Here is an 11,867-nt window from a genome sequence, read left to right on the forward strand (position 1 = left end):
TGGCGGCGCTCCCGTTGAGGGTTTGGATCCCATGTGGAGACCGGTTCCTGCTCACTGGTTGAGCGCGGTGTGGGCGCAACACCGAGGGTTGTGATTCCGTTGCCGGTCCCCGGTGTGGGCACAACACTGAGCGTTGCGATCCTGTTACCGGTCAGTAAAAAAGACAAAAAGGAAAAAAAATATATATATATATATATATATATAGCATAAAATTTACCATTTTAACAATGTTTAAGTGTATAATCCAGTGGGATTAAGTACATTCACCATATTGTGTAACCATCACGACTATCAATTCCCAGAACTGCTTCATCATCCCAAACAGAAACTCTGTACCCATCAGACAATAACTCCCATTTTTCTCTTCCCCCATCCCTTGGAAACCTCTGTCATATTATCTGGCTCTATAAATTTTCCTATTCTAGTAGGTACCTCACATATATAGAATCATATAGCATTTGTCTTTTTGTGACTGATTTTTTCACTTAGCATAATATTTTCAAGGCTCTTCCATGTTGCACCATGTGTCAGAATTTCCTTCCTTTTTAAAGCTAAATAATATTCCTTTGTATGTATATACCACATTTTGTTCACCCATTCTTCTCCCAGTAGACATCTGGGTTATGTCCACCTTTTGGCTGTTGTGAATAGTGCTGCTATGAACATGGGTATACAAATATCTTTTTGAGGCCCTGCTTTCAATTTTTTTTTTTGGTGTACACCCAAAAGTGGAATTGCTGGATCATATGGTAATTTTATGCATAACTTTTTGAGAAACTGCCACACCGTTTCCCACAGCAGCTGTACCATTTTAAATTCCCACCAGCAATACACAAGGGTTCCAATTTCTCTATACTCTAAACAACGTTTATATTCTATTTTTTTTCTCTTTTTTTGGAAATGGCCATCCTAATGGATGTGAAATGGTATCTCGAGGTTTCGATTTGCATTTCCCTGAAGGCTAGTGACTTTGAGCATCTTTTCATGAAAGAGTCTTTTTAATATGGGAGAAATAATAGCATATTGTATACTGATAAAACAGATTCAGTAGAGAGGAAAACACATCATACAGGAAGTGAAAAGTATACAGCCCTTTTGGAAAACAGTTCGGGTGTTTCTAATAAATGTACACTTATCACGTGACCCAGCAATCACAATGTATCAGTCCATTTCTGTTGCTTATAACAAAATACATGGAACTGGGTATTTTGTAAAGAAAATGAAATTTATCACTTATAGTTTTGGAGGCTAGGAAGTCCAAAGTCCAGGGAACACATCTGGTGAGGATCTTGGTGGTGGCAACAGTGACACACCATTGTGTCACTTGTGATATGGCAGAGCAGAGAGAGAGCAGAGAGAGACGGACTCATCTCTCTCTTCTTTTAAAGCCTTCAGAACCACGCCCCTGACCACCATGTTTAATCCATTCACTACTGCACAGTCCTACAGTCTAATCACCTCTTCAAGGCTCCACCTTTCAATTACCATAATAGGATTTCTCATCCTCTTAACAGTCACAGTGGGGGCTAAGTTTCTAATACATAAAAGTTGGGGAACACAATTCAAGCTTCAGTGAGTTTTGGGGGGACATAATTCAATCAACTATACACTCTTAGGGATATATCCAGATGAATGAAACATATATCCTCACAAAGACATATACATATACACAAATAATAATACATATTATTATTCATAATAGCCAGACACTAGAAACAATCCCACATATCCATCAGCTGGTGAATAGATAAGCAAATTGTACTACATGCAATAAAAAGGAATGAGCTAATGATCTATGTAAAACATGGTTGAATCTCAAAAGCATTATGTATCCTTACCAAAAGAAGGCTTGGCATAAAAGAGTATATGCTCTATGATTTTATGTATGTATTCTGTTAAACTAAACTAAATTTGGCCTGAGGATGCCTTTGTAACTAAGTCCTTATGTAATGAACTGCAACCTAGCTTAGTACGTGAACTAACCAAAAGCCTAACTTAGGAGCATACTCTGTAACAAACAGCTGAGTCTCAGTCAATCACAGCAGCTGAGCTTCAGTCACTCACTGGCAGCCAAATGTTTCAACTACAGCAAAACTTGGACCTGCAACCAACTGAGCAGTCTCTGGACCTCACTTCCATTGTCTGTCCATAAATGGTGCCTGACCATGCTGCAGGCCACAGTTCTGGTTCTGAGGGCTGCCTGATTCACAAATCGTTCTTTGCTCAACTAAGCCCTATTAAATTTAACTTGAGGTCTTTCCTTTTAATAATATGAAATATTGATCGATGATGGGAAGAAAGAACAAGAACAATGGCCGCCTGTGGGGCCTGGAGCACGGTTGACTGGGAAAGGAGTATGAGAGAACTTTCTGGGGTGATGAAAATGCTCTGTATCTCCACAGGGATTTAGATTACATGGGTGTATGTATTCAAAATTCAGCAAATGTTCATCTGAGACTTGTGTATTTCATCGTATTGTAAATTTTACCTCAAGAAATTATAAACAGAAAAAGAATCCATCTACACCATCCACACAAAGCATGACACAGTAAAGAGAAGAAAGTCCTCCAACTGGTGACAGAAATGGGATTTGGCATCCCAGGGAGGGGCTGACTAAGCCAGGAGCCAGGACAGTGTGTCCTCATAGCAGAAGAGAAGGCTACATATGTAGTCCAGATGCTGCCAGACAGGGAAACACAATGGTGGAGGATGAGCTAGCTCTCTTCTGATGGCTGCTATTTTCTCCGTGGGACAAGAAATCGTTTCGTCAACAAAGAGTGAGGTGGAAGGAAAGGGTCTTGGAGGTTCGAGGAGCATAAAAAATATACAGGAATTGGGGAGTCAAGGACAGACAATCAGAGGTAAGAAGTTTGGCTGCCATTGGGTGTGTTTCAGTTTTTTCCATTACACCAGCAGTTCTCAACTGGGTTGATTTTTTCCCCCCAAGGGGACATTCAATAATGTCTGAAGACATTTTTGGTTTTTAAAACTAGGAGGGTGCTTCTGGCATTCTGGTAGAAACTAGGGATGCTGCTAAACATCCTACCACACACAGGACAGCCCCCCACACAAAGTATTATCAGACCCAAGACATCAATAGTGCCCAGGTGAGAAACCATGCAATACATTCCTCCCTTGCCCCAAGTTCCCTCTGTAGCAGGAGAGCAAGTCAGACCATAAGAAGAACTCAAAGCCTCTTAAAACTCCACTTCTCATGAATCCAGGGTCCCCCAATGAGGCCATCCCATTAGGCCCCTCTCAACCCAGTTCTAGGTTCAGGAAAAAGTTGCTTACAGGGCTGGGGTGGATCCAGTACTGCATCCGCTCCCAGAGGTAGGAGTAGATGCCAGTGAAACTGGAGGTATTTAATCCCATAATGAAGACTTCACTCCTCTCCTCCAGGACCTGCCCTAACCAGCCTTTCTAGGACTTGAATAATAGCATCAGCCCCACCTCCATCCCACCCTGCGTTTGGGAGCTGGGGTGTCAAACTCCCCAGGACCTCCAAGCACTTCCTCCCCCACTCCCATGGAAACAGCAAACACGGTACACATCCACAGACCTGTGGGGACATCCACACGTCCACCTGGCCTCCCAGACCCCTGACCTCAGGGGTTCTCTCCCAACCCCAGCACCAGGCACTGGAGCCCTGATGCAGCTTTGGGTTTTGCAATTGGACATTCTGCCAGGAGTTGGGTAAATAGGGCCAGTTTTTGAGGCAGGAGCCAAGAACAGACATGGCTGGTGGGGGAATTAGGAGGGCAGGACAACTATACATGAACATTGGAGTTCATTCAAGTCTGAGGTCCTTTTTCCTTATGGCTTCCAGCTGGCCAGCCCTTCTCCCAAACACTCCTTCAACCTCAGCCTGGCTTCAGTCCCACCCACTGTAGTCTAGAAAGAAGAGAGACAGAAAAAGAGAGGGAGAAAGAACTAGAGAGACAGAGGCATAGAGGAGAAGCCTTTTCCTTGTCCCAGAGCAAGCGACGACCACTGACTACAATGAGGCAAACCAAGGTCAGCCAGGAGGGTGAAGAAATTTTCCCAAGGTGTGACTTCCACCCAGGGCATCATTCCAGCTGGCTGTGAGCCCTGGGGCCCCACAAAAGATTAGGCAGGAAAATGGAAAGGGATTAAAGTTCACTGGAAGAACACAGTGGGATGTGGGGTAAGAGGTGGGTAGAAAGAGACAAGTTAAGAGCAGTCCCTGCTCTGCAAACACACCCAGAGCTGCAGGGTACATATCAGGAGCAGCCACAGCCAGTTGGCTCCAGAACACACCTCAGCTGCTGCAGCTGAGCAGGTAAAGGGCCTGGGGTGGGGGACACAGAAGAGGATGGGGTGGCTCACAAGACCAGGTTGGGTCGCTGGCAATCTCTGTCTCTAAGAATGGCTGGGGATCTCTTTTGCTATCTCCTTTGAGGGCTCTCATGCTTTCTGGATTCTCTGGAACCCTGTCCTGGGTACTGGGTCTCTGCACTGGCACTTCAGCCAGCAGTGGGTGGCATCTCTCTCTGGAATGGGACCCCTTGGTCCAGATTCTCTTCTGTCAGTGTTCTGTTTCTGCTCTTCTGCTCTGTCTCTGTCTCTCTTGGTCTCCAAATTTGCATGTCTCTGTCTAACATTTTCTGCCTCTCTCGTTCTCTTTCTCTCTCTCTGTCTACATGTCTCTCTGTCTCTGTGAATCTGTTTCTGTCTCTGTCACTCTCTCTCTTCCCCCACAGTCTCCGTGTTTACCTCTCTCACACCCTTTTTGTCTCCATCTTTCAGTGTCCATCTCTGTCTCTCAGTGAGTGTATCTCTCTCCAGCTCGATCCCAGTCTCTGTTCTGTCATTCTCTAGCTCTGTGTCTCTAGTTCTGTCTCTCTTTTCCTCCAGTCTGCCAGCTTCTCTGCCTGTGATTTTCTGTCAGGCTCTCTCTATCTTTGTGTCTTGAATTGTCTGTCTCTGCCTCTGAGTGTCTCTGTCATTCTTTGTCACTGTCTCTGTGTGAGTCAGTCTCTTGACAATAGATGATTGATACAAACACACACACAGAGAGAGAGAGAGAGAGAGAGAGATCTCACTGTTTTTGTTGGGTTTTTTGTTTTGTTTTTGGAGAGAGAGAGAGAGAGAGAGAGAGAGAGAGAGATCTCACTGTTTTTGTTGGGTTTTTTGTTTTGTTTTTGTTTTGTTTTTGGCAGCTGGCCAGTCCGGGGATCTGAACCCTGGACCTCGGCGTTACAACGCCGCACTCTAACCAACTGAGCTAACCAGCCAGCTCACTCTGTTTTTCTATAGCCCTGATTATCTCTGTGTAACTGTCTCTTTCTCAGTCTCTATATCTCTTGTCTCTCTCCGAATGCCTCTCTGTTCTCTGTCTCATGTCTGTCTGTATTCCGATTATCTCTGCCTCTCTGTTTTCTGTCCCCGTTCCTTTCTCCCCACCCTCCATCTCTCCCTCTTCCTTTCTCCCTTCCCCATCTCCTGGCTGCTTCATGTCTCTGCTTCTCTCCTACCCCCTTTCTTCTCTCCATTTGCCCCCATTTCCAGGGCCCAGGGAAGGTATGTTCCAGAAGGAGATGAGAAGCAGAGGGATCTCATGCTCTCCCCACCTCCGCCTCTCCCATTTTGCCCCCCAGACACCTGCAGCTGCCTTCACCATGGATGGTATAAGCACAGCCATCTTACTCCTGCTCCTGGCCCTCGTCTGTCTGTTCCTGACCTGCAGCTCAAGCGGCAACAGCCAGCTTCCTCCTGGACCCAGACCCCTTCCCCTCTTGGGAAACTTGCTGCAGCTTTGCTCCCAAGACATGCTGACCTCCCTCACCAAGGTGCAAGGACCTCGGCTTGGGCGATGGGGGAGGGATCAGGAGGAGAGGTCCTATGGCCCCAGGCCCCCCTGTGACCTCTGCCTTCCTACCCTCAGCTGAGCAAGGAATATGGGCTCTGTGTTCACAGTGCACCTGGGGACCAGGTGGGTGGTGGTCCTCAGTGGGTACCAAGCTGTGAAGGAGGCCCTTGTGGACCAGCGGGAGGAATTTAGTGGCTGCAGCGACTACCCTGGCTTTTTCAACTTTACTAAGGGCAACAATAAGCCTGCTTCTTGTCTCCTCCAACCCAACCTTTTCCGCATTGAGGGAGAGGATGAGTGTGGGAGACTGTCCTTCCAATTTTGGTTACACTAAGGGCCACTGATTTCACTGATGAAACCAGATGAGATGGAGCCAGGCAGTCCTAATGTAGGGTAAAGTCTGTCCCACCTTCCCCACCTCCAAACCCCACCACCATCTTGAATTGCACTTCCATACCAATCTCCATCTCCATCCAACTCCAACCGCATAATCATCCCAATCCCTATCTCTACTGTAAACACATCATCAAATTTCCAACTCAGTCAAGTGGCCAAGTTACCTGGCCCCAGTCCCCATTGTCCACCTCAACCCAATCCCAGTCCCCATCAACCCTACCCCATGTTTCTTTCCTATTTCAACCTCAACTCCATCCCTATCCACAACACTGACTACATCTCACTCCAACCTCCATTCTCATTATGAACCCCCTCCCAGTCCTCATTTTAAATTCTATTATCAACCCCATCCTAATCCCTTTAGTCAAATTAAGCTCTGCTGTCATTTTTCTCCCCAGCCCCTGCCCCGTCTTCTATCCCTATCACCTATTGAAGCTGCCAGTCCCCAGTCCCCATTTTCAATCTTAATCTCATTACCATCACCAAAACCAACCCCATCACATATCGACACAACCCCAAGCTCAAGCTCAACCCCAACCTACCAATCCTCATTCTACCCAACTCCATCCCAATCGCCAGCCTCAAACCCAATTTATCATCAGTCTCATAGTCCCCCTTCATGCCAGTTGTCATCCGCAACCCAAACCCATCCCAACTCCATCTTCAGTCATCCAGCAACTCACATTATTAACTCCAAACCTCTTCTATGTCAATATTCTGTGATCCTTAGGCTTGGAAATCACCTAGTCTTATAGTTTTCAAATTTTGTTTTAAACACAAATCTTATTCAAAGGAAGCTATGTGACTAGGCCCAATAAATGATGAAAGAGAGAGAGAACAAAAGAAAGAAAGAAGGAAGGAAGGAAGGAAGGAAGGAAGGAAGGAAGGAAGGAAGGAAAGAAAGAAAGAAAGAAAGAAAGAAAGAAAGAAAGAAAGAAAGAAAGAAAGAAAGAAAGAAAGAAAGAAAGAAAGAGAAAAAGAGAGAGAGAAAGAGAGAAAAAGAAAAGCTTCTCTGATCAACAAGGGGGTCCTGGAGACCTGCACCCTGGACCATTCTTCTCTTCCTAAAGAATGCGTAGGGTGACCCCGGCCCCTTCACTAGATGGTTCCCAGCTTCCCTGGGATTTGGAATCAGAGAGCTTTGGTAAAATATAATTTATTGTGTATTGAGTACACTTTCCACCCTTATGTCCCTTTCCCTGGGCTTGATCTTATGATCTCACCTGTCCAGGTACACCAGATGCAAGGAGGTAGAGACAGAGCACTGGAGAAGTCACCTTGCTGCTTTTGCACAGAAAACATCTTGATGCATACATACATCATTTGTTGCTAAAAATAGCCACCATCCGATTATTCAATACACAGCACAGTGGAGTTCTGCCACTTACTAGCTGTGTGCCCTTGGGCCAGGGGCCTCCCTTCTCTGACCCTCAGTCTGCTACCATGAGGTTGTTACAAGGAGTCGATGAGATAATGCATATAATGCAAGGCAATACACTATAGGTTTTTTTCCTTCCTTAGTATCTAGTTCTCTGCTAGGTCCAGAGGAATCAGAGATAAACACATCTGACACTTCTCCTATTGTACCTTTTAGTCCAGTGGGAGACACAGCTCATAGCCAGACTGTGACAACCCAGAGTGATCAGGATAGAATGGGGGAAGCCTGGGGAGCTGTAGGAACCCAAAGGAAGCACCTGATCCAGCCAGGGAGGAAGGAACCAGGGAAGGCTTCCTGGAGGAGGGGACCCATAAGCTGAGACACAAAAGAAGAAGATGGCTAGTCAGGAGAAGGCAAGAAGTGAAAAAAGTGTCCTGGGAAGAAGGACCAGCCTATGCAAAGACCAGGGAGAGAAGAGAACAGGGTCTGTCTTGTTCCTGGATGAATTCCCAGTGTCCCATTTTTATTTTTGTTGCTTACCTCTTATTCATGCATTCAATAATCAGTAAACAATCACCAGCACATCCCTGGTGACAAGCCCTGCACTAAACAATGCTAAGAACACAATGGTGACAAATATAGGCCCCCACCCTGCCTTCACAATTCAGTGAAGAAGATAGCCTCATCACCAGACAGTGACAGCCCAGAGGGAGCAGGTTTTTTGGGTTTGTTTTTTTTGGTGGCTGGCCAGTATGAGGATCTGACCTTGACCTTGGTGTTATGTGATCAGGTTTTTAATGGGGAAAACAGAGGCAGAGTGATCAGGACTGTGGTGAGGGAAGCTTAGGTCCTACAGAAGCTCAAAGGAGGCACTTGACCCAGCCTAGAGGATCAGGGGGGCTTACCAGAAGGGGAAGGGGAGATTTCACCTCAGTCTCTCTCTCAGAAAGCATCAGGAAAGGGGAGTCCAATGGCAGTGGCCTCAGGGATGAGTTACCAGTTAAGCTTTCCCCTCCTCTTCTCCCCAGGCATTGCCTTCTCCAATGGGGAATGATGGAAGGTCCTTCAGAAAGCATCAGGAAAGGGGAGTCCAATGGCAGTGGCCTCAGGGATGAGTTACCAGTTGAGCTTTCCCCTCCTCTTCTCCCCAGGCATTGCCTTCTCCAATGGGGAATGATGGAAGGTCCTGAGGAGCTTCTCTGTCCAGATTCTACAGAATTTTGGGATAGGGAAGAGGAGCTGCGAGGAGTGGATCCTGGAGGAAGGGCGCTTTCTGCTGGCGGAGCTGCAGAAAATTGAAGGTTGAGTCCTTGAACGCAATCCATACCCCTAATTCACGTTCATCCTCCTTAGTGGTCAGGGCTGTCCAGTACCATAACATGGGTGTGAACTCAAAACTCCCAGAGGCCTTTCACTTAGCCCTCAATAAGAATGGCACCCCCTGAAGGTGGATGGGCTTGTGGTACTGTGTGTTGCCTTGAGGCGTGGTTGTGGAATATGTTTTGTGGTGGTGTCTCTGTTGCACTCTCTCTCTGTGGTATTCTGAGCCTGGCTTGTGTAATTGTGGTGGATGATGATGACATTGACCACATTCTTGAGAATTCACATGTCTGGGGCCCTGTGCTAAGCACATTCCCATGCATAAGCCCCTTAAGCCTCAGAAGAATCCATTTTGCAGATGAGGAAACAAAGGCACAGAGTTTAACCAACTGGCTTGAAGTAACAGAGTTAGTAAGTGGAGGAGCCAGCATTTAAACCCCTGTCTAACTGACATCCAAGTCCACATGCAACATATTAATGCCATTTACTGAGTGCTTACTAGATACCAGCAGCCCTAGGAAGTGGGTGTTATTACAGGTGAGGAAGCTGAGGCCCAGAAGGGTTAAGTCACATGCCCAGGAAGTGGTATAGATGATATATAAACCTGAGTCAAAGTTGCTGACCCATGAAAAAAAAGTAAATAAAAGTAACCAACATTTATTTGAAGCCTACTGTATGCCAGCACTGTTCCAAGAACTTTGTGTATATTTTCTTCTTGGGAAAATCACCCAAATATAGGAGGTAGACCCTATTATGAGCCCTATTTCACAGGAGAGAAAAACTGAGGAACAGAGTGCTAGACAGGCTGGCCAGTTAGCTCAGTTAGTTAGAGTGTGGTACTGATAACACAAAGGGCCAGGGTTCAATCCCCATACCAGCCAGGTGTAAAAAAAAAAAAAAAAAAAAAAAAAAAAAAAAAAAAAAAAAAAAAAAAAAAAAAAAAAAAAAAAAAAAAAAAAAAAAAAAAAAAAAAAAAAAAAAAAAAAAAAAAAAAAAAAAAAAAAAAAAAAAAAAAAAAAAATGCTAGATAGCTCTCTTTCCTGATCTCCAAATCTTGCTGGTTTGGGCAAAATGAGTAATAAAAGTGAAATTGATGTAATTAAGTGATGTGATGTAAGTGAAATAATAATAACTGCCTGTTTTAGTTTCTCACTGTTGCTATAACAAATTGCTGCAAACTTAGTGACTTAAAACAACACAAATTTATTCTCTTACAGTTCTGGGGGTTCTATGTCTAAAATGAGATGGCAGGGCTGGGCTTCTTCAGGATGCTCTAGGGGAGGATTCATTTTCTTGCTTCCTCTAGCTTCTAGAGGCCACCTGCATTACTTGGCTCATGACCCCTTCTTCCATCTTCAAAGCCAGAAAAATGGCCCCTTCCAATCTCCCTCTCTCCCTTCTCCCCTCCTCCTTCCATCATCACATAACCTTTTCTTACTTATATCCTCCTGCCTCCCTCTTATAAGTTTCCTTGTGATAACATTAGCCAGATAATCCAGAGTGATCTTCCCATCTCAAAATCCTTAACTAGTCCCTTTTTACCATGTAAAATGACATATTCACAGCTTCTAGGGATAAGAACATGGACATCTTTGGGGCCATTATTCAGACTACCACCGTACCATGGTTTATAACAGCCTCAAAATGGGTCAAGCCCTTTCCTAAGCACTTCCCAGCCACCCACACACTGACTCCTATAACAGCCCCATAAAGAGAGGACTGTCATCAAGCCCATTTTACAGATGAGAAAACTGAGGCTCAAGGAAGGGTAGTCAATTGGCCTGGGTCACACAAAGACTAAGTACTCAAGCCAGGATTCAAACTATATCCATCTAACTCTAGATCTGGTTTGGGGGGCTATGCTGTTGTGTCTTGGCTGCTGTTAAAATGTATAATTTTGGTGTTGTTTTCTATGGTCCGTTCAACTGTTGGATCATTGGAGGTTGGGTGTTGCGTGGCTGTGGGTGACCTAGGCGAGGCTGTAGTGTTTTCAGGCACTCCATGTGATATTGCATTGTCTTGCCTGCTGTGCTGCCAATGTTGTTGTGTTGCTGTGTATTGGTGTCATCTGTTCTGCTACCTCAATTATATGTGTTTTGATGTCCTGTAGTGTGTTCTGTGCTGTGTGCTGGGTTGCTGTGTATTATTGTTGTGTGCTGTGTTCTGGGACAATGTAGCCGTATGCTGGTATGATGTGTCAGTGTATTGTTATCATGTCTTGGGATGTTTCTGGGCTGTATTAGTCTGTTTCTGTTGCTCATAACAAAATACTTAAAACTGGGTGATTTATAAAGAAAACGAAATTTATTGCTTACAGTTTCTGAGGCTGAGAATTCCAAAGTCCAGTGAACACATCTGGTCAAGGCCTTGGTGGTGGCAACAGTGACAGCAGGGTATCACACTGCAAAAATGGTGGAGCAGAGAGAGCAGAGCAGAGAGCATAACCTCCTCATCCACTCTCTTTTTAAAGCCCTCAGAACCACACCCTTGACCACCATTACTAATCTATTCACTACGGCATGGTCACCTTTTCAAGGCCCCACCTTTCAGTTACTATAGTAGGATTTCCCACCCTCTTAATAGTCACATTGGGGGCCAAGTTTCTAATACATAAAACTTGGGGGACACAATTCAAGCTTCAGTGAGTTTGGGGGGAACATAATTCAATCCACTACATGGGCTGACTGTTAAGTCACTGTGTGTGGTTGTGTGTGTTGGCATGTATTACTGGGTATTTTGTTGCCATATGTTGTTATGTATTCTTCTATGCCTGATGATTACCATGTGCTGTGTGGTGTGATGTATGTTGTATGACCAAGAATAGCCTGTTCTGGGGCCGGCCCGTGGCTCACTCGGGAGAGTGCGGTGCTGATAACACCAAGCCCACGGGTTCGGTTCCCATATAGCGAACACCGGATAGCCCAATGGCTCCGCGAGGAG

At 45.3% G+C, this 11,867-nt stretch overlaps 1 protein-coding gene and 1 long non-coding RNA gene across 2 annotated transcripts in view; one reads left to right on the forward strand and one right to left on the reverse strand.

The window, feature by feature from the left end:
* LOC103603545 overlaps positions 1 to 8,640 on the reverse strand; it is a 13,456-nt gene extending 4,816 nt beyond the window's left edge. The window contains exon 1 of the long non-coding RNA XR_551624.1: positions 8,513 to 8,640. This is a non-coding gene — a long non-coding RNA (uncharacterized LOC103603545). The remainder of the gene's footprint in view (positions 1 to 8,512) is intronic.
* LOC103603544 (cytochrome P450 2F5) overlaps positions 5,643 to 11,867 on the forward strand; it is an 11,749-nt gene continuing 5,524 nt past the window's right edge. The window contains 4 exon segments of the mRNA XM_008588094.1: positions 5,643 to 5,813; positions 5,909 to 5,923; positions 5,925 to 6,071; positions 8,758 to 8,908. Coding sequence (XP_008586316.1) covers positions 5,643 to 5,813; positions 5,909 to 5,923; positions 5,925 to 6,071; positions 8,758 to 8,908 — 484 coding nt within the window.

The sequence above is a fragment of the Galeopterus variegatus genome, unplaced genomic scaffold (assembly GCF_000696425.1).
Source record: "Galeopterus variegatus unplaced genomic scaffold, G_variegatus-3.0.2 Scaffold4674, whole genome shotgun sequence".
Taxonomy (NCBI): domain Eukaryota; kingdom Metazoa; phylum Chordata; class Mammalia; order Dermoptera; family Cynocephalidae; genus Galeopterus; species Galeopterus variegatus.